General features: G+C 45.6%; 1 protein-coding gene across 1 annotated transcript in view; it reads right to left on the reverse strand.

The window, feature by feature from the left end:
- PDIA4 (protein disulfide isomerase family A member 4) overlaps positions 1-22,789 on the reverse strand; it is a 581,813-nt gene that overhangs the window by 76,096 nt on the left and 482,928 nt on the right. Inside the window, exon 9 of the mRNA XM_068236444.1 lies at positions 15,516-15,749. Within this exon, the coding sequence (XP_068092545.1) occupies positions 15,516-15,749 (234 nt within the window). The remainder of the gene's footprint in view (positions 1-15,515; positions 15,750-22,789) is intronic.

The following is a 22,789-nucleotide window of genomic DNA, read 5'->3' on the forward strand; positions in this document are numbered from 1 at the left end:
GTGTGTTTGTGGTGTGACAGGCGGTGTCTCTGTGTGTTTGTGGTGTGACAGGCGGTGTCTCTGTGTGTTGTAGTGTGACAGGCAGTGTCTCTGTGTGTTGTGGTGTGACAGGCAGTGTCTGTTTGTGTTGTGGTGTGACAGGCGGTGTCTCTGTGTGTCTGTGGTGTGACAGGCGGTGTCTCTGTGTGTTTGTGGTGTGACAGGCGGTGTCTCTGTGTGTTTGTGGTGTGACAGGCGGTGTCTCTGTGTTTGTGGTGTGACAAGCAGTGTCTCTGTGTGTTTGTGGTGTGACAAGCAGTGTCTCTGTGAGTTGTGGTGTGACAGGCAGTGTCTCTGTGTGTTTGTGGTGTGACAGGCGGTGTCTCTGTGTGTTTGTGGTGTGACAAGCAGTGTCTCTGTAAATTGTGGTGTGACAAGCAGTGTCTCTGTGTGTTGTGGTGTGGCAGGCAGTGTCTCTGTGTTTGTGGAGTGACAAGCAGTATCTCTGTGTGTTGCGGTGTGGCAGGTAGTGTCTGTGTGTGTTTATAGTGTGACAGGCAGTGTCTCTGTGTGCTTGTGGTGTATCAGGCAGTGTTTGTGGTGTGACAGGCAGTTTCTGTGTGTGTTGTGGTGTCACGGGCGGTGTCTCTGTGTGCTGTGGTGGGACAGGCAGGGTCTCTGTGTGTTGTGGTGTGACTGGCAGGGTCTCTGTGTGTTGTGTGAGAGTTGTGAGGGAGAGTGACGAGGTGGGACGGGGGAACAGTGTGTGTGCCTGTGTACAGTGTGTGTTTTGTGCGTGTGCCTGTGTACAGTGTGTGTGTGCCTGTGTACAGCGTGTGTTGTGAGTGTGTTTGTGCAGTGTGTGTGTGTACAGTGTGTGTTTTTTTTGCGTGTGCCTGTGTACAGTGTGTGTGTTTTGTGCATGTGCCTGTGTAGTGTGTGTGTGCCTGTGTACAGCGTGTGTTGTGTGTGTGTGTACAGTGTGTGTGTGTTTTGCAGTATTATATGTGGCACATATGACAGACTATGGAGATCCCCATTTATCCTGTAGGTGAATCTTACTACCGGTATATCACTTGTCATGCAGGTGATATAATCCTTTTTAACATTTTTTGCCTTCGGTCCCCATAGAGTCATATCTCTCACTCTATTTTTGTGCCACACGCTAGAACTTCTGGCCCTGCGGTGCCATTCCATGCTAATTTACTAATGGACCCCACTTTCCCCCCTCTGCAGGGAGTGGGAGAGACATCTCTATGTATGAAGCAGATTTCCATGCATCCGCAGTTAGGCACACGACCCATACAGAGGCAGCTGTCATCTTTGATTTCTGCATGGCCTGTAGGCTTATTGTGCATGTACCACACTACTGTTCAGTCTGTGGCATGTGTGGAAATCTGCTCCACCCTGAAATATGCCTCTGCCATTACCTGAACAGAGGGGAAAAGTGGGGGATCTTTCGTAAAGAAGCGTAGAATGGAGCTGGAGGAGCATCAGTTCCAGTGTGTGGCACATAAAGTGATATAGTGAACTTCCCCTACAAGAAAAATTATGCTCTCCGCAGTCTGTCAGTGTCAGTTTTGTGCACATGTCCGGCTGCATTCAATTATATTAAATGTGTATATCTGGCTAATAATTTAGGACACGTCTGACTACCTATACTTGTGGGCTTCTCTGAGTACCTAATATTTGGGGCACCTCTAGCTACTGGGTGTTCATATGGCTTCCTAATACTGGTAGGTACCTCTGCCTAACTATGCCGGCAGGGAAAGCAGGGGAGAGGCAGCGGCCGGGCCAGCCAGCACATTTGCAGAGCGGTTTGGTGAGCACTCCTGTCAGGATTTGTGGGCGGAGTCTAGGGCGCCAGAACTTCTGTGCCTATAGGCTCCTGTGATGTAAATTTGGGCCTGCAGCTCCGATAAACAGGGAGACAGGGAGAGCTGACCAAACCGCTTGGAGACAGGTAGAGCTGACCAATCCGCTTAGGGAGAGGGTGAGTTGACCAATACAACCAGTCAATTACCTGTATACTGTTATATACTGGGTACCACATACAGTACAGCCCCAGTATCTGTTCATACATAGCACCAGTATATGATTTTTTTATTTTTATTATTTTTATTTGGTGTGCGTTGGAAGAGGGGTAGTCTTATACAGTGAGTATATCCTAGACTTAAACCTAAAATTTAAGCTTGAAAGAAAGGGGGAGAACCGGGAGCCCGATTAGGGTTGCCACCGTTTGGGTAAAAAAATTCCGGATTGGGGGTGTGGCCTGGTGGGTGTGGTCTAAAAGTGGGTGTGGCCTGTCACACCCTTTTTTTTACAAAATTGCTCAAGATGACTGCCAAAATTGAACAGGAAGAAGAGGGCATGATTACAACAGATTATGGTTGATAATAGGCAGAACACTAAAATATAGAGGCCTATCCATGGTATCCCATAGATGTGACTCCCAGCCTGTTAAGAGAAATTAAAAGGTCCTGTCTATCGTACAGCCAGCCATTATTGTTGCGTATTTATATAGCACTGACATCTTCTGCAGCACATTACAGAGTACATAGTCATGTCACTGACTGTCCTCAGAGGAGCTCACAACCTCCAATAGTCAGTCTAATGTCCAACCATATTATTATTATTATTATTATTATGTATTTATATAGCACTGACATCTTCCACAGCACTTTACAGAGCACATAGTCATGTAATTAACTGTCCTCAGAGGAGCTCACACTCTAATCCTACCATAGTCATACTCCAAATGTCCTACCATATTATTATTATGTATTGAGCACATAGTCATGTCACTGACTGTCCTCACAGGAGCTCACAACCTAATCTTACCATAGTCAAAGTCTAATTTCATCCCATAGTATTATTATATTTTTACTGTATATAGCACTGACATCTCCTGCAGGACTGTACAGAGCACACAGTCATGTCACTGGCTGTCCTTAGGTGCTCACAACCTAATCTCAACTCTACCGTAGACCAGGCTTGGTCTCGCGAGTAACCATGAGTGGTTACTCATGATTTAAATGAGGATTAATTGCTGCAGGTGTGCGGCAGGGATATAAGGTGTTAATTACCTATAATTCCACCCTGCGCTTCAAGGAAGCTGCATGCGTCCTATTGGTCGCGTTGCAAGCCTCACTACAGGCATTTCCTCCTTTAAGCCAGTAGGAAGAAGTGCCCATAGTGAGGCTTGCAATGCATCCAATAAGACGCATGCAGCCTGTTTGGAAAGCAGGGCGGAAGGCGGAATTATAGGTAATTAACACCTTTTATCCCCGCTGCACACCTGCAGAAATTAATCCTCATTTGAATCACAAGTAACCATTCGTGGTTACTCGTGAGAGCAAACCTGCCGTAGACACAGTATAATGTTACCATCAAGCTTAGAGGAATTGTGAGGGAGAAGACCGCTGGAGAAGACCGGAGCTGCAGCGAGGGACACAGACACAGACTGGAAGTAACCCCAGGTAAGTAAAAAAAAAAAAAAAAAAAAAAAAAAAAAAAAAAAAAAAAAAGCTTAGTTCACCTAGCAACTCAGGTTCAAATGTAGATAGTTACCTAAAGAGGGGAAGCCTCAGGATCGTATTAAGGCTTCCCTCGCTGCTCTGATGTCCCCCGTCGCGGAGCACAGCCCTCTTGGAAGATTACCAACAACGCATTGTCACTAATCCTATCGGGACCCCGCAGCACGCCTTCCTGGATCATGGCCTCAGACGCCATCATGGCCTCAGACGCCGTGCTACTGCTCAATTTTGGACAGGCTTGTGCGGCCACGATCCAGGAAGACGTGCTGCGCAGCCCTGATGTGGGGGCATCTGCGCTCAGAAATGGGGACCTTTAGACCACCCAGAGTGGAGCCACAATAGGATGCTGAGGATTCGCTCGCTACAGGTTAGGAACTTACTTTTAATTACTTTAAATAACTTTGGCAATATGCACTTAGGAGGGCAGGGTTACATTGCTCTCTCTCTCAAACAGCCCCAATCTCTCTCCACAGCTCAGGGAAGTAGAGAGCTATTCCTATAATGCAGCAATGACACATTTCTGCTAATATAGAACACACAATGATGTCATTAGTGCAATATAGAAATGGCTGTGTTTCCCTGAACTGTATAACAGCAGCACTGGCATTAACCTTGTCTTTCCCTTCTCCAGTCTGAGGCTCGTCTGCTCACCTCTGACATTCCCGATTCCTTGTGACACCGTATCCACCACCTCACCGACCTCCACTGTCCCCCTAATGTAAAATGCCCTCGCACTGCCCGGTGCAGTACATTTTACTTGTCTGTCACTGGCTTTGGCTTCATACATGCGCCCCATGTGGTAGCCTAGCCAGCGTATACTTGGGCACATGTGTGACGACACCCATGTAATGCCTGACAACCAGGTGGGGCACCTGTATGTAGACAGAGCCCAAAGCCAGTGACAGACAAGTAAAGTATACAGCACTAGGGGGAACATTTTACATTAGGGAGGACAGCGCGTTCCGTTGTGTTCGACCCGATATTGTACGCCGTTACCGCCATGTACCCGATCAAGCAAGTTTACATGTAACCAATTTCCAGAAACCCGAAATTTTGTTGCATCGTCAATCAAGCATGCTCTTAGCGGCACCAATTATCATCCCATGAGGTCAGGGCCGGGACAAGGTTCAGCATCAACAGAGGCTGAACTGCCCAAATGCCCCCCCCCCCCCAGTCTAAAAAGTATACACACAAACCATAATTGTCTCTTGTCGGGACCAGAATCCAATCCTTAAGGTGGCCAAACACGATACAATAAAATGATCCGATTTTACGGTAATTCTATAAAAACGATCGGATCTCCCGAAAAAAATCGAAATCTTTTTTTTCATTCGACTGAAAAATCAGATCGGATTTCCCGTTTTCTTCAATTTTTATTGATCCGGAATGCCAGATATTTTTCTTCAATTTTTCTAAAGATTGTATGGTGTGTGTTTGTCAATTTATTAATATACACACCCTAGCAATTTTCTCAGAGTTTCCAATCATTTTTATGATAATTGGGGAAAAATTTAACATACGCGTATGGTACATTGGTCATATTTTTGAAATGTTACAATCAGTCAGAAAAATTGATTGCAATTCTTAAATTGAACAGATATTTAAAAAATTGTATGGTGTGTGGCCACCTTTAGGGTGACAAATTAGGCCACAAGCTCATACAGACACATCTCTTGGCTATAGTGATCAGTGCTGGTGCTGTGGGAAAGGGGAAAAGAGATGACTACATGGAACACAATGTAATGGCTTCTAGCTGGTGGGGTAAGGAGGAGAATAATGCCTTCAGCTGTTGATTAAAGATCTAGTGTGTGCAATATAAACATATAATAGTAACAAAGCAGACATTAGACTATGACAGGATTAGATTGTGAGCTCCTCTGAGGACAGTCAGTGATATGACTATGTACTCTGTAATGTGCTGCAGGAGATGTCAGTGCTATATAAATACATAATAATAATATGGTAGGACATTAGACTATGACTATGGTAGGATTCGAGTGTGAGCTCCTCTGAGCACAGTCAGTGACATGACTATGTACTCTGTAATGTGCTGCAGAAGATGTCAGTGCTATATAAATACATAATAATAATATGGGAGGACATTAGACTATGACTATGGTAGGATTAGATTGTGAGCTCCTCTGAGGACAGTCAGTGACATGACTATGTACTCTGTAATGTGCTGCAGGATATTTCAGTGCTATATAAATACATAATAATAATATGGTAGGACATTAGACTATGACTATGGTAGGATTAGAGTGTGAGCTCCTCTGAGGACAGTCAGTGACATGACTATGTACTCTGTAATGTGCTGCAGAAGATGTCAGTGCTATATAAATACATAATAATAATATGGGAGGACATTAGACTATGACTATGGTAGGATTAGATTGTGAGCTCCTCTGAGGACAGTCAGTGACATGACTATGTACTCTGTAATGTGCTGCAGGATATTTCAGTGCTATGTAAATACATACTAATAATATGGTAGCACATTACACTATGAATATGGTAGGGATTACATTGTGAGCTCCTCTGAGGACAGTCAGTGACATGACTATGTACTCTGTAATGTGCTGCAGAATATGTCAGTGCTATATAAATACATAATAATAATAATATGGTAGGACATTAGATTATGACTATGGTAGGATTAGAGTGTAAGCTCCTCTGAGGACAGTCAGTGACATGACTATGTACTCTGTAATGTGCTGCAGAAGATGTCAGTGCTATATAAATACATACTAATAATATGGTAGGACATTAGACTATGACAATGGTAGGATTAGATAGTGAGCTCCTCTGGGGACAGTCAGGGACATGACTATGTAGTCTGTAATGTGCTGCAGAACATGTCAGCGCTACACACATAATAATATGGTAGAGAAATTACACTATGACTATGGTAGGATTACATTTTAAAGAGAACCTGTACTGAGTAAAATTATTTAAAATAAACACACGAGGTAACTTCAAATGAACATTACATAGTTACCTTGCAATCAGTTCTTCTCAGAAGCTTACAATTTTCTTCTTACAGTGATCCCTTCCAGTTCTGACAACATTTTGTCAGAACTGAAATATATCAGTTGCTGTCAGTTATATATCAGTTGCTGTCAGTTACAGCTGAGAGGAGATCTCATGTGTCCATGTTTCCCTATGGCTCAAGTGGGCGATGTTACAGTTTAACAGTGTGCTGACCAGGAAGCTGTTATGGGGTAATAGCCATTTTCAAAATGGAGGACGGAGAATTCCATTGATTTCAGTGGGCAAACAGGATGCAAGAGAGGAAAAATAGATTGAGGAGTACACTACACAGGAGGGAAGTATGACTTATGTTTATTTTGACTTTTAATTTAACATTGATCAGAAACGATCTTTCAGGCCCGCTGCTATCCAATTTGCACAGATTAATGGAATTGATACACTTTTCGGATCAATTCCATCAATTTGATTGAATTGGATATACCGGTAAGCTTTCATTAGTGGTCCAGGACACATGATTGTCCAGAGAATTTTATTGGTAATGGCCACTTTAAAGCAGACCTGAACTTCCACTCTGCTCTAAAAGATAGGCAACAGCATAAGAGCCTTTAAAGAAAAACCTTTCTTTGCTGCAGCTGATACAAATCCTGCAATAAATCTGCTGTTTTCACTTCCTGCTTTCATGGAAGCAGACATACTGCTAACATCCTGTGCTTTCAAATGAGCTAATATGCCTTGTGTGCCATGGCAATCAGGTGGCACAGGGAAGAGATCAAATTACAACTTTGTATTAGTCACAGATAATAGGGAATTAGTCAGGCTTAGCTCTCTAAATACCTACAGGGTGCATGTCTCTCTGTTTTCTTTTTAGACACAGAACACTTATATTGTGCTTTTCTCCTGGCGGTCTCAAAGCGACAGAGCTGCAGCCACTAGGGCACGCTGCAGTATAGGCAGTAACAGCTTTAATAATAATAATAATTTAAAGGGAAGGTTCAGGGAGTCTTAAAAAAAAATAAAAATCCATATCCACCTGGGGCTTCCTCCAGCCCGTGGCAGGCAGGAGGTGCCCTCACCGCCGCTCCAGAGGCTCCCGATCGTCTCCGGTGGCCGACCCGACCTGGCCAGGCCCGGCTGCCAGGTCGGGCTCTTCTGCGCTCCGACGGGCTCTTCTGCGCTCTAATCTGCGGCTCAGGGGGCGCGCTGATGTCATCGGACGTCCGCCGGGCTGTAGTGCGCAGGCGCAGTAGTTGTGCGCCTGTGCAGTACAGCCCGGAGGACGTCCAATGACGTCAGTGCGCCCCCGTGGGATGCAGAAGAGCCCGTCGTTGGAGCGCAGAAGAGCCCGACCTGGCAGCCGGTCTGGCCTGGCCAGGTCGGCCACCGGAGACGATCAGGAGCCTCTGGATCGGCGGTGAGGGCACCTCCTGCCTGCCACAGGCTGGAGAAAGCCACAGGTAAGTGGATATGTATTTTTATTTTTTTTTAAGACTCCCTGAACCTTCCCTTTAAGGAGTGTTGCCCAAGGTCTACTCACTGTATAGGTGCTAGTTTCTTGAACGGGCAGAGCCGAGGTTCAAACCTAGGTCTCTTGTGTCAGAAGCAGATACCCTAAGCCCTTACACTATCCAGCCACTGCATAGTGTCCTGTGCAGGTACACTATAAAAGTGAAACATTGATGGGATGCTACTGCTGGAGAGGGAGATATTTGAGGGAAGAAAAGATAGAGTAGAGAGGGGTAGAAAATTTAGAAGGGGGGGGGGGGGGGGTTAAGGTGAGATATAGCATTAGAAGGGATGAATGGAGAGTGATAGGGAGAGAAAAGGAGAGAGGCATAGGTGTTAGTGACACAAAAGGCAGCATCTCCACAGACCTGACACACAGCTCCTAGCTACTTCCCCCTGTGTGCTCTCCCTGCAGTTATTCCTGTTATCTAACAACCACCCACATAATCATGCAGCAGCTTCAGGTGTCATGAAACAAGGGTAGAGAGAGAGAGAGCTCCCCATCTGTGAGTGTCTCATGATTCATGAACACTCCTGGCAGCAGCAGCATTAGGGAAACGGATTCATTCAGCATCTGTAACAGGCAGTGTGTGCTGCATGTGAGCAGAATCATGCCTGCATGTTCTGCTGTGAACACTTCTCCCCCTTCCTTACAGTGCCTCTCCCCCTTCCCCTTTATAACTACCTGTGTCTTCCTGTCTTCCGACCCCTTCACTTCATTCTTGAATTCCCCGGGTTCTACTGTTCTCAGCCCCGCCCCTCAGAGTCACAGAGGAGAGGAGGGGAGGGGCGCTCTCCTCCATGAAGTGCATGCATGAAAGACTGGAGGACAGCGGGCTGCAGACAACTGATTACAGATAAACAGTTGATCTGCTCCGCTCGTCATCCCCACTCAGCCACCAGCCAGCACTGCAGCAGTAGCCAGTAAAGTGGTGAGCACAGAATGATAAACACAGCAGGGGGGGTGGGCGGCAAGCCAGGCACAATACAGACCTGCTCCTTGCGCCCCACCCACACTACAGTTAGCTCCGCCCAGAGGCTCCAGCCTCGTGAGCCTATGTGTCGGCCCGGCCCGGCCCTGCATGAGGTTATAATGATCTAATCAGATGGTCGATTTGCCGCAAAGTCGCCTGATGTATGGCCACTTTTTAGATGAACCCACGGGAATAGTTTTTAGAGTCTGTGTGGGAATGAAAAGGGAGAAGACTGGGGGAGGAGAAGAGCTGCCTGATAAGAGAGACAGGGCTGCATGAATATAGGGGAACTGATAGAAGCCAGGCAGCTGCAGTGTAAACCTATATACAATTGTAGGAGCAGCAAGTAACCCGCAGCACTGTATATAATATAACACAGGGATACAGCAGACCTTTGCACACTATTAAATACAAGTAAGAAAACCTACTCCATTATCATTTCTCAGCAATCATTCAATTAGTGCCTCCCCCTCCCTCGCTGGTCACTCGCTCTCCAAAGTAGCTCAGGACCAGGCAGCTAAAGTAAACAATATGCCAGCAAACTTTTCACACACTCTCTACCTCCTCCATTTTTACAGGGGTCAGCAGCATCTCCTACACACTCACTAGCTAGAAGCCAGCCATCTCTCTCTTCCTGCTCGGCTTGGCTTAAATTCCCTGTTCTGTTCGGCTCAGCCCCGTCACACATGTACACACACAGCAGTGACAGCCAGCACCTCTCGTATAGCAGCAGCATCTCCTTCTCCTGGCAGTCACAGCGCAGCTCCCCATGTGACTGTATCTCTCTCCTCTCCAGCCGTTCTCAGTCTGGGGGAGGAGGAGGGGGAGATGCAGCACATTCCTCTGCGCACTGAAGTCAATCAATGTAATCAGCTCCGCAGTCCGCAGTGACAGGGAGCTGTGCAATCACCAAGGAGGAAGGGAGAGAGCAGGCTGTAGCCTCATCTAAGGTTAGAAAAGTATTGTTATAACAGACCTGGCGTCTCCCCCTCTGTGGAATAGTCCAAATTACCAGGCAGATACATTGCCGGAAAAATCATTTTTCCTGCAGCGGCTTTTTAACTGATTTAACGGCTGTACCGGTGAGTTTCCGGCCAGGTGGCAACCCTAAGCCCGATATGGTGTACTATGTTAATAAGGTGATGTCTGATGCAAACACACACAATGATTATACTCACAAGGGCGGGTCGTCTCCAAGGCAACCACTAGATAAGCAGGTAGGGAGAATTGTAAGCTGACCCCGCTCAGGGTTGAGAAGTCGTTCTCTGTAGATAGGAAATGGGGATACACCCCTCCACCCAGGGTAGACTCAACAATTATGTGGTATAATCACAGAGGCGCTATATCTGGCTCTTGACCCAACTTTGCTCCCTCCAAAAATTGTTTGCCTGAAGAAGCGGGACTGTTACCCGTGAAACGCGTTGCACTTTTGGAGCTCATAATAAATGTTACTTTAAACTTGAAGTAACCTGCCCATTGTCTGGCCATTTTTTCAGAAGGGAGGCGAGTCCACCCACTTCCCCCTTTTTAACAATTTTAACTAATTTTACTCTACTCTGCGCCTCTGTTGTTATACCACTAAAATGTAAATATGATATGCTTGAATTTGGAGGCCTCAATCACTTTACATAACTGGTTTAGTAAAAGGACTTGCTCTGCAGAGTGTCTCTCTTTAACCTCCCTGGCGGTTAATTTTTTTTTTTCAAATGGGCAAAAATCTTTTTTTAATTTTTTTTTTGTTTCATGTAAAGCTACCAGAGTGGTAGCTACATGAAACACCACTAGAGGACACATGTGTCCCTCTAGTGCGATCGTCGCCGGCACTAATAGCAAACAGGGGAGCGCGTTTATAACGCGTTCCCCTGTTTGGTTTCTCCTGTCGCCATGGTGACGATCGGAATGACGTCATGGACGTCAGCCAACGTCCTGACGTCAGGCGCACCCGATCCAGCCCATAGAGCTGCCCGTAACTCATTGGTCCGGGCAGCGCAGGGCTCTGGCGGGGGGGGGGCCCTCTTTCACCGCTGCGTGCGGGCGATCGCCGCAGAGCGGCGCCGATCAAGCTGTGCGTGCGGCTAGCAAAGTGCTGGCTGCGCGCACAGCACTTTGAATGGGCCAAATCGCCCAACCAGGGCCGGAGAAATCCTCCTGCGCGGCATAGCCCGAGCTCAGCTCGGGCTTACCGCCAGGGAGGTTAAGGAGAATTTCTCTTAGAGAGAAATAGAGGCATTTCTGGAAGCACCATGTTCAGTAGAACATTGTGTTCTGGCTCCACAAGGCCATAGAGAAGATATCAAGCTCGATGTACAGACTTCCAGGCCTTGTTGGGTAAACATTGAGTGTTTTCATATTTCCTAAAGGTAAACAATAGCCAGGGAACAGAAAACCATGTTCTCCTAAGAATAGGGGAATAGATAATTGTAAAATGGAATTTTCCAGTGCATGCGCAGTAGAGACTGTGCTTGTCGTGCTATCACGTGTTCTTATCAGCTAATAGCAGGCGATGGGTTATTGATCCATCCCTGCTGCGTGATGTCACATTTAAATCTTTAGTGGCTAGTACAAAATAGCCAACACGGGCTCCAGAGCCCACTTCCAGTTTCCACCTTCTAGCTTCAGACTTCAACCTTACTTCTATTAACTTCCTACCTTTGTGTAACTTCCATTATCTGTATGTTGTATATACACTAAGTGCAACGCTTGATAGCTTATAAAATTAAAACTCTATATAAATCTCCCTCAGCGATTTTGCGAGCCTGTGGTTCAGTGTCTGCCCCCTTCTGTTTGCAAGGTGGGGCGAGACAGGGCTGTCCCTTGTCCCCATTATTATTTGCCATAGCAATGGAACCTTTGCTTGAGTTAGTTCTTAAGTCCTCTGATATCATGAGGTTTAAGTATGGGTTATTGAAGGAGAAGATTTCGCTGATCTATTTGGGAGACACATCCACTTCACTGAAAGCAGTTATACAAATGCTAACTAGTTTTAAATCCTATTCTGGCCTGCACGTGAACTGGGACAAGTCCTGCTTAATGCCTATAGATCCTTTTGTGGCCCCGCCAGTGGTGTCATTGCTACATCTCAAAATAGTAGACTCTTCGATATTTGGGAATATTAATTTCAACGGACCCTTCACAATTTGAACAATTAAACATCGCCCCATTAATAGCTTGATCTCGCTCAAAGATTAAGGCATGGCTGAAATTGCCCGTCAGTGGTTGCTAGGGTAAATTTCATCAAAATGGTCTTAATGCCACAAATTCTGTATTTCCTTCACAACTCCCCTGTGTGGCTCCCTGTTACGCCATTTAAAGTGATTGATGAAAGGTTTTGTGATTTGATATGGCATAAGAAACAACTAAGGATTAAGTTGGAGATATTGCAATACCCAAAAGATGAGGGCGGGTTGGTGGTCGCTAATCCTTAAATATATATTCTAGCAGCACCGTAGCAACACTTGGCGGGCTGGAAAGAAGAAGCCTTCATGAAACCTGCACGTAATTTACTTAAGTACATGTTGAGAGTAGTGTCTAAATATAGGGTGCTAGAGGGGGGTAAATTGACTTCCTTGACTCCTAAGAGACCCACCCTCACTCTTATGCAGGTCTGGCAAAAATCTCAAGACTTGCAGAGTATTGATGGATTTATCACAGTTACACCCACGTGGGAAAATGATTATCTACTTGAACTAAGTATTCTGGATTTTCGAGGGCAGTTGGCACATTTGGGGGTAGACAAACTCAGCATGCTATTCCTTAGTGATAAACTGATCTCTCTATATTCTCTATCTCAAATTGCCCCCGATGGTCAATTCCAGTATATGAGACTAAAACATGCCTTGAAAGTGCAGGCTGAGACTTAATTTTAAACTTAGCCCCGATCCAGTGAACAATATGGTGATGCAGGCCTCTAGTCAGGGCGTTCCTACCACCGGGCACTAGGGGGCGTGGCGCATCGGGTGACTGACAGGGAGGTGGGTGTCGCCAAGACCCCCCCCCCACAGCGGCCATGAGCAGGAGGTAAATCAGCGCAAGAAGGGCAGTGGGGACAGCGGTGGGTGGGGGGCCAGATTCCCCCCTCCCTTACCTGCATCCCCTCGTTCTGCTCTCTCCTCCTCCATACATGCGGCAGCAAGCAGGTGAGTCGAGAATTACTCACCTGACTTCTGTGTTCCAAGCGCTGAAGAGCAATGTCACTGTCGCCACAGGTCTCTGCCTTTAATGCCGCCCACTGTGCTTCCTAATTAGCAGACGATGCTGCGCTCCAGTGCTTGGAACACAGAAGTCAGGTGAGTAATTCTCCGCCCGCCTGCTTGCTGCCGCATATATGGAGGGGGAGAGATCAGAAGGAGGGGACCCAGGTGAAGGAGGGGGGTTCTGCCCCCCCCTCCCCGTTGCTGTCCCTCCTTGCGCTGCTTCCACCTCCGGGGGCAACTACACTACCTACACTGGGGGAAACTATACTACCTACACTTAGGGCAACTATACTACCTATACTGGGGCAACTACTCTACCTACACTGGGGCAACTATACTAGCTACACTTGGGGCAACTATACTAGCTCCACTTAGGGCAACTATACTAGCTCCACTTAGGGCAACTATACTAGCTACACTGGTGGCAACTATACTACCTACACTGGGGGCAATTATACTATCTACACTGGGGACAACTATACTAGCTACACTTAGGGTAACTATACTACCTACACTGGGGGCAACTATACTACCTACACTGTGGACAAATTTATTACAAATACTGGGACAACTATGTTACCTATACTGGGGCAACTATATTACCTATACTGAAGGCACCTATACCTGGCATTACCTGCAGTGGCACGCATCATATGCCGCACTCGCTCCTTTCCTTTTTTTTGGGGGGGGGGTGTCTTATAATACCCAGCACCAGGTGTCAAATGCCCTAGGTACGCCACTGCCTCTATTAAACAGGGTTTGATTTCCATGTGTTATAGTTTACTATTGACCTGTTACCTTAGAAAGTTCCCGCTGAAATGTACAGCGTTATGGGTATAAGAGTTACCGGAGCTTAAAGAGGAAGATTGGTTAGAAGCCCTTCAGGCAGTGCCCCTGCTCTCAGTTAATATTACTCAAAAGTTCTCTCAGCTCCAAATGATACACAGGACTCACTTTACCCCCAAGCTTCTGTACCGTGCTGGGCTGCTGGACTCTCCAGATTATCCAAGGCGTAAGAGAGGTCATGGCGACTTGCTGCATATGCTGTGAAATTCCCCCAGGCTGCGTATGTATTGGGCGGGCATATTAGATATCATGGATAAGGCATACCAGACAACTGTTCCTAGAAATGCCTTGGTATGCATTTTGGGCACGTATAATGATGGAAGCATATCCAAACATGTTAGGATTGCAATTGTTTGTTCATTGTTTATTGCTAGAAAATCAATTCTTCTGTTTTGGAAAAGCACTGCGCCTCCAAACCCAATCCTATGGATTAAACAAGTAAATGATGCTTTGAAACTGGAGAAAGTAATCTACACGCATAGGGGTTTTCCTGCTAAATTTGAAAAAAATCTGGGGAAATTGGCTTGAGGCCCATGCTTATGTTGACCCTAATCTGGTTATAGACCAAATTCTCTCAGGGATCGGGGTGTCTAGGAGACGCACTGTGGATACTGCATGATACTAAATTGTGGCTACTAGGCTCTGTTTACATGTTTTTTACTCAAAAAGTGTTTTGTTGATCCAAAAAAAAAAAAAAAAAAAAAAAAGTAGTGATGAAGTTATTGCTGAATGAATGGATGCTCAACTGAAGGACAACTGAAGTGAGAGGAGTATGGAGGCTACCATATGTATTTCCTTTTAAGCAATACCAGTTGCCTAGATATTTTGCTGATCCTCTGCCTCTAATCCTTATAGCCATAGACCCTGAACAAGCATGCAGCAGATCAGGTGTTTCTGACATTATTGTCAGTTCTGATTGGATTAGCTGCATGCTTGTTTCTGGTGTTATTCAGACACTACTGCAGCCAAATAGATAAGCAGGACAGCTGATATTGTTTAAAATGTAATAAATATGGCAGCCTCCATATACTTCTCACTTTAGTTGTCCTTTAACCTCCTTAGCGTTGTACGCCGAAGGGCACTGCTCAGGCCGATTTGAATATTTTTTTTTGATACACACTGCTAGCTGCGTGTTTCTCCGCTCGCCACCGATCCGCCGCGTAATAGGCCCCCCCCCCCCCCAGACCCCGTGCGCAGCCGGGCCAATCAGTGCCAGGCAGCACTAAGGGGTGGATCAGGACTCCCTGTGACGTCTCGTTCGTCGCCATGGAGGGTGGAATCATGTAGCTAGTGCTAGGCTAGCTACATGATTAAAAAAGAAAATTAGGATAAATAAATAATTTCAGACCGCCAGGGAGGTTAAGGGGAAAACCCCTTAGAGCTGAAGTGGTTAACCAGCAGGCTACAAGTAAATGTTTTACATAAGTAAGTGTGCACATTTATGACACATGTACAGGGTAGGGAAAATCAAAAGTTTCAATTTTCAAGCTTACCTTTTTTATAATCCATCACAAATTCTCTGAGTGAATTGGAATTAAATTCATCTGGCTCTTTAGCATACTTTTTACCATTTGTATCTAGTATTGCAACATTAACTTCTTCTCCACTTTCGCTTAAGCCAAGATCTTTTAATTCAGATGAAAAGTCATCCTCATTAGCAATAGCAAAGATGTAGTCTCGAAAATCTTTAGCAACATCCAATACTTTACTTCTCCAGTACTGAGTAGCTAAAAAGAAGATAGCAAAAATGTAAGCATTTTAAAGGTTAAGTATCTTTTAGTGTTATTAACCATAACCAATGAATTGAGTACTGTTCTGTGATTACTAACTACAGTAGTTTCTGTGTGTCTACTTACTGCTTTCATGGAAGCAGAGCAAGGGTTAAGCTTCTGTGCTTACATATTAGCTGTGTTTGCCGAATTTCTGAGATGAGAGCTTAAATTACAATTGTGATTACTTTCAGGCGAGGGGGGATTAGGCAGTCTCTTCTCTAAAAACAAAACTTTACTTGTGTCCTGTGCAAGTGTTCAGGTCCATTTTTAATACTATGTAGTTCTGCTTAGTGAAAGAAAACATAAGAAAGTCTGTAACACTCTAACAATAAAAGAAGCCATAGGTTTCTCATGAAAGTAATATGAAACTCCATATTATTTTCGGATGTTTTATAACAATATAAACAATGGTGAAAAAAAATTGTCTTACACGGTCACTTTGAGAAAACTGTATTTATTCAACACTATCCAAAATGTATCAAGGTGGCCACACACCATACAATTTTTTAAATATCTGTTCAATTTAAGAATTGCAATCAATTTTTCTGACTGATTGTAACATTTCAAAAATATGACCAATGTACCACACACCTATGTTCAATTTTTTCCTCCAATTATGATAAAAATGGTTGGAAACTCAGAGAAAATTGCTTGGGTGTGTATATTAATAAATTAACAATCCAACACACACCATACAATCTTTAGTAGAAATTGAAGAGAAATATCTGGCATTCCGGATCGATTTAAATCGAAAAAAACGGGAATTCCGATCGGATTTTTCAGTCGAATGAAAAAAAAGCTTTAGTTTTTTTCCAGAGATACGATCGTTTTTATCGAATTACTGTAAAATCGGATCATTTTATTGTATTGTGTGTGGCCACCTTCAGTTGGATACAAAAAAAAAACCCCAAACCCATAGAAACCATTCAAAATAACTTTGCGCAGCTCTCCATACAAATATGAACCAAGCCTCTCTAAAAATGGCTGGCCAGTCAAAATAAATATTTTATTTTATCTTTTAAATGGGTCAACACTCAAGATATGACACTTTCATACAATACAAAATAGTCAGTATACAGCTTGTAGAACAGTGTACATTTTCTGTCCCATCAATATAACTCAACAGCCATTAATGTCTTAACCACTGCCCATAAAAGTGAGTACAGCCCCCAGTAAAGAGTGTCAAAATTATGCCCAAATAGACATTTTCTCTCCCCGTAATAATAATGTTACTCAGTGCTACAAGGTTCCAGGTTTGAATGGAGAGTAGGTGTGTTAAATTTGGTGTCATCGGCCTCACACTTCTTCATGTCGATCACTGGAAATTCAAAATGGCACCTGGTGACAGAGAACTCTCTGAGAATTTAAAAAAAAATAATTTGTGCTCTACATAAAGATGGCATAAACTATATGAACATTTCCAACACCCTGAAATGGCTGGCTAAGACCATACAGTGATTTAAAGAGAAACTGTAACCAAGGATTGAACTTCATCCCAATCAGTAGCTGATACTCCCTTTCCCATGAGGAAATCTTTTCCTTTTCTCAAAACGGATTATCAGGGGGCTCTGTATGGCTGATGTTGTGATGAAACACCTCCCACAGTGTGATGTCAACACCAGGGTGCTGACATCACAGTGTAGGAGCCTTGTTGCATTGTGGGAAATAACAGCTGTTTCCAACTGCCAAAAATGCATCATCTCTTTCCACATACATCACCTGCTAGCAGTAAAGAGGTTGCCATGTGATAAATGTCAGAATGTAAATCAGGAAGAGGAAAGATTTTACAATAGGCAAACACAGACTAAATAATTTATAAATAATTATTGTAAAAATTAAGCACTTGTTTTCATTACGTTATTTTCACTGCAGTTCCTCTTTAACTTCCTTGGCGGTAGCTCCGAGCTACATTTAGGGCAGAAAACCGCAGCTCAAAGCAGTAACTCCGAACTACATTCGGGGTAGTCCCCGGAGGTTGCAGAGCAATGCGTGCAGCAGGCATTTCAGCTCACCTCCCGATGGATCCAGACGTCTGCCTCCATTCTTTTTTCTCTCCTCCAAGGCTCTGCTTTCCCCTAGTGAGATTGTGCCGTCTGTCGTCATGACGACAGCTGGCAATCACTATAGGGTTACAGCGCAACCCAGAGGACGGAGGGAAAACTGCAGCGCTGGAGCCCTGGGAGGTAAGTGCTGGAGCTGCTACAGACTCTCTCGTGGTATGATTTTTTTCAGTTTTAGGGTCTAAAAGCACATGAAACAAATGTACCGCTTTTAGACCCTAAAATCAAAAGGATTCAAACCACCAGGGAGATTAACAGAAGAACAGCTTAGAACAGGACTCATCATGGTCAACCAAAGAAGCTGAGTGCACATGCTCATATCCAGAGGATGTCTTTTTCAAATAGACATGAAAATAGTGGCAGCATTGCTGCTGGGTTAAAGTGGTGGGGGCTAGTCTGTCAGTGCTCAGACTATGCTGCACACTTTATCAAATTGGTCTGCATGGCTGTGATCACAGAAGGAAGCCTCTTCCAAAGAGGATGTAAAAGAAAGATCACAAACAACTTGCTGGAGACAAGCAGACTAAGGATTACTGGAAAAATGTCACGTGATCTGATGAGATCCAGATAAAACATATTTGGTTCAGATGGTGTCAAGCAAGTAAGGTGGTACCCACGTGAGGCGTACAAAAATAAGTGTGTCTTGCCTACTGTCAAGCATGGTGGTGGGAGTGTCACGGTTGGGACTGCAAGAGTGCTGCTAGGACTGGGGAGCTACAGTTCACTGAGGGAACTATGAATGTCAACATGTACTAAGGCATAAAGCAGAGCATGATCTCCTTTCAGAAACTAGGCCACAGAGCAGATTTCCAAAATGATGTCTCCAGACCTAAACCCTACTGGGCATCTGTTGGGCATCATCAAACGGAGCGTGGAGAGCACAAGGTCTCTAACATTAATCAGCTTCATGAGGTCATCATAAAGGAGTGGAGGAGCAAGCTCTAGTAAGCTTTATGCCCAACAGAGTGAAGATTGTGATGTAAAATAATGGTGGGCACACAAAATATTGACACTTTGGCCACAATTTTGACATTCTTTACTTGTGTGTACTCATTTTTGTTGCCAGACTTTATGGCTGTGTTGAGTTATTTTGATGGGACAGCAAATGTACATGGTTATACAAGCTGTATACAGCAATACAAGCTGTCACTCAGAAGGGTTGGAGATAGGGAGAAATTACCATTATGAGTACAAGCACAGTGGATCAAGCACCTAGACACTTTATACCTGTAAGGGACTAAACAGAGTATTATCTGCATTCTGTTGTGGAAAGTTTGATAGTCTATTTTCATTATTTCACTTTTTTTTTCTTTCAGGTCCTGATCAGGTGCTAAAGTCATCCTGGAGTCATAGAGGAGTGGAGGAGGCGCCAGGATAGGAAGCCACTGCCACAGGGCTTTGACTGTTACTTCTCTTCTCTCCACTTTACCTATGGTGAGCCCGGGGATGAGTTCCCCCTGCTCTCCCCGTCCTGGGGGACCCAAGATTGCTGGGCTTTGGACCCTGAGACATCTCTATAGGTGCCAAGTCAACTGTGCCGGCCATCTCCCACATGGCAGCACTGCCGCCGCTTCGTAGAGGACCAGGACTCAGTACAGTGTCACCTCCTCCACCGCTGCTTAGGAAGGCCAGGTCACCATGCCCAGCTGCAGGATGTTACTGATCATGTGAGGCTTGTGGAGGCTCGGCCATCTATGTGCTTTACCAACTGCTGGTTCCCAGCTGCCCATGTTCTGCACCAACTGCCGGCCGCAAGGGAGCAAGTCTGCTGCCCCTCTATCTCACTGCCGCTGCCAGTCTTCGGGGCATTGGGGTTTCAGCTGCCCACATGGACCCCTATGGTAGGATCCTAGTTGCTCAGGCCAGGAGGGAACATGGCCACCGCCGCTGGATCCCTTATTTATTGTATTTATAAAGCGCCAACATATTACGCAGCGCTTTATCTTGCTGCTGCTTCACAGGCTTCTCTGCTAGCTGTAACATCGAGCCGCATCCACCAGCTCCATCCAGAAGGAAGCCAAGTTGGTCCTTCAACTGGATCAGTGAACTCGCTCGCTAGAACACCTAGGTATGTGAGAGGAGCCACTCACCACCGAAGCCACTGTTTATTCTGATCCCCGGACCTGGAGTCATATCTTTGTGGCTACTCCATACACATCATACTAAGCCACAAAGTCATGGTCTGTACCCAGAAGGGTCCGCACTGTTTGCCCTGCTCACCCATGGCTAGACTCATGCACATGATCCAGGACTAGACATGGCCCGAATGGTTCGTAGGCGAACTTATTCGCGCAAACATCGCTGGCTCGCGATCGAACGCAAACTTTGAGAGTTCGACCCGCCCCCTATACTACATAATTGGGCTAAACTTTGACCCTCTACATCACAGTCAGCAGATACATGGTAGCTGCACTCCCTCCTGAAGCCCCCACCCTGTATAAAAGCAGCAGCGTCGGCCATGTTCTCACACTCTCTGTGCTGCTGTAGTGAGAGAAGGGAGAGGAACCTGCTGCAGAGATAGGGAAAGCTTAGTTAGGCACTTGTAGCTTGCTCCTAGCTGATATTTGTTGCTGAAAAGCACCACAAAAAGAGCTCTTTTCAGAGCTAATGTTCTTGTGAGGTTTTTTTTTTTAATGTGCCACTGACACTGCATTATACAGACCTGTGTGTCGCAGCTGGCCCTTGCTAATTGCTATACTGTGCTAGGCCCAGCACACTCAGTGTATATCTTTCACTGGCACTGGGCCTGTGTGTGTGACAGCTGCACATTGTATTGTGGAATACCAGTCCGTGCATACCTGTAACTGCACCAGTGAGTGACCGCATATTGTATTATATACCAGCAGTCAGTGCATTCATTTTCACTGCACCTGCGTGACTGCACATTGTTCTACCAGCAGTCACTGCATACCTTTTACTGTACCTGTGTGACAGCTGCACATTGTTCAACCAGCAGTCACTTCATACCTTTTACTGCATCTGTCTGTGTGACTGCACATTGTTATACCAATTATACCATTGTTATACCAGTCCGTGCATACCTGTTAACTGCACCTGTGACCGCACATTGTATTCTATACCAGCAGTCAGTGCATCCATTTTTACTGCACCTGCGTGACTGCACATTGTTCTACCAACAGTCACTGCATACCTTTTACTGCATCTGTGTGACAGCTGCACATTGTTATACCAGAAGTCACTGCATATCTTTTCACTGCACATTGTATTAGTCAAGTCAGTGCATACTTTTCACTTCATTCCCCCGATATGGACAAAACAACAGGCAGAGGCAGGCCTCCCGGCAGGTCTGTTCGCGGTTGTGCTGAAGTGATTTCGTGCGGCCCTGGACCAATGTACAGTGCTCAGAAGTGCCGTGCCATCAACTCCCAAGTTTGTCTGGACGTAGTTGACTATTTAACACAGAACACTTTATCTTCTGCAGCCACCAGCGCTACTACAAGCACCACATCTGCTCCATTTGACACTTCGCAGGAGTTATTTGGTGGGGAATTAACTGATTCACAGCCATTATTGTTACAACAAAATGAAGGCGCTAAGCAAGTTACACCTCCTCCTCATATGTCTGAGTTATGCGGCACTATGGACATAAGGTGTGAGGAGGATGATGAAGTACTTGCCGTTGTTGCAGTTTTGGAGGTGTTTGATACAAGCGAAGCTGTGGAGGATGATTATGACGACGATGATGATGATACTGGCATGGATGTCACGTGGGATCCTAATAGACATGATGCTTGGAACAAGAAAATGTATGCGTGCTCAAACACCACATTTAACCCTAGCAAATCTGGCCTAATTGGCTTATCATGAGGCATAGCTCATGCAAATACACATTTGCTTTTGCATGCCAAACTATGCAGGGTCAAAAACCAATAACACAAAGCCAAGAGACCAAGACCCGCGTAGGGTCAACTGCCTTACGAAGGCACATGAAGAAAAAGCACAAACTGCAATGGGAAGACCACCTGAGGACAAGCAGCACACAAAAGCAAAGCCACCCTCCTTCTCCTTCAGGTGTATTATTTTCAGCCACTTTCTCCCTTGCACCTTCACAGCCACCCTCCTCCACTCTCACCTTGAGCGGTTCCTGCTCCTCTGCCCACAGCCAATGTCTGCCAGTAACCCCCCTTGCCCGACGTATGACAGCTGGCTTGGCAGAACTGTTAGCTCGCCAGCTGTTACCATACCAGCTGGTGGACTCTGAGGCCTTCCAAAAATTTGTGGCGATTGGGGCACCGCAGTGGAACATACCAGGCCGCAATTATTTCTCTAAAAAGGCGATACCCAAACTGTACCATGAAGTTGAAAGGCAAGTGGTGTCATCTCTGGCACACAGCGTTGGGTCAAGGTTCCATCTGACCACGGATGCCTGGTCTGCAAAGCACGGTCAGGGCAGGTACATTACTTACAAAGCACATTGGGTCAACCTGGTGACCGCTGGCAAGCAGGGAGTACGTGGCTGTGCAGCGGACCTAGTTGTGACACCTCCACGGCTTGCAGGCAGGCCTGCTGCCACCTCCTCTCCTTCTCCTCCTTCTACATCCTCTTCGCTGTCATCCTACTCCTCAGCTGAGTGGCAGTGCTAATCTACTAGTGCTGCGATCTTCTCTCCAGCTACACACACCCAGTTCCCCAGGGCCTATGCTGCATGCCAGGTACGACTATGTCACGCTATCTTGGACATGTCTTGCCTCAAAGCCGAGAGTCACACTGGAGCAGCTCTCCTGGCTGCTCTGAACAAACAGGTGGATCAGTGGCTGACCCCGCACCAACTGGAGATCGGCAACGTGGTGTAAAAACGGCAGCAATCTCATTTCGGCTTTGGGTTTTGGAAAGTTGGCACACGTACCCTGCATGGCACAGATGATTAAAGGCAGTTCAATGTGATGGCTGAACAAAAAACCATGCGACTTATAT

This window comes from Hyperolius riggenbachi, chromosome 5 (assembly GCF_040937935.1).
Source record: "Hyperolius riggenbachi isolate aHypRig1 chromosome 5, aHypRig1.pri, whole genome shotgun sequence".
Classification (NCBI taxonomy): domain Eukaryota; kingdom Metazoa; phylum Chordata; class Amphibia; order Anura; family Hyperoliidae; genus Hyperolius; species Hyperolius riggenbachi.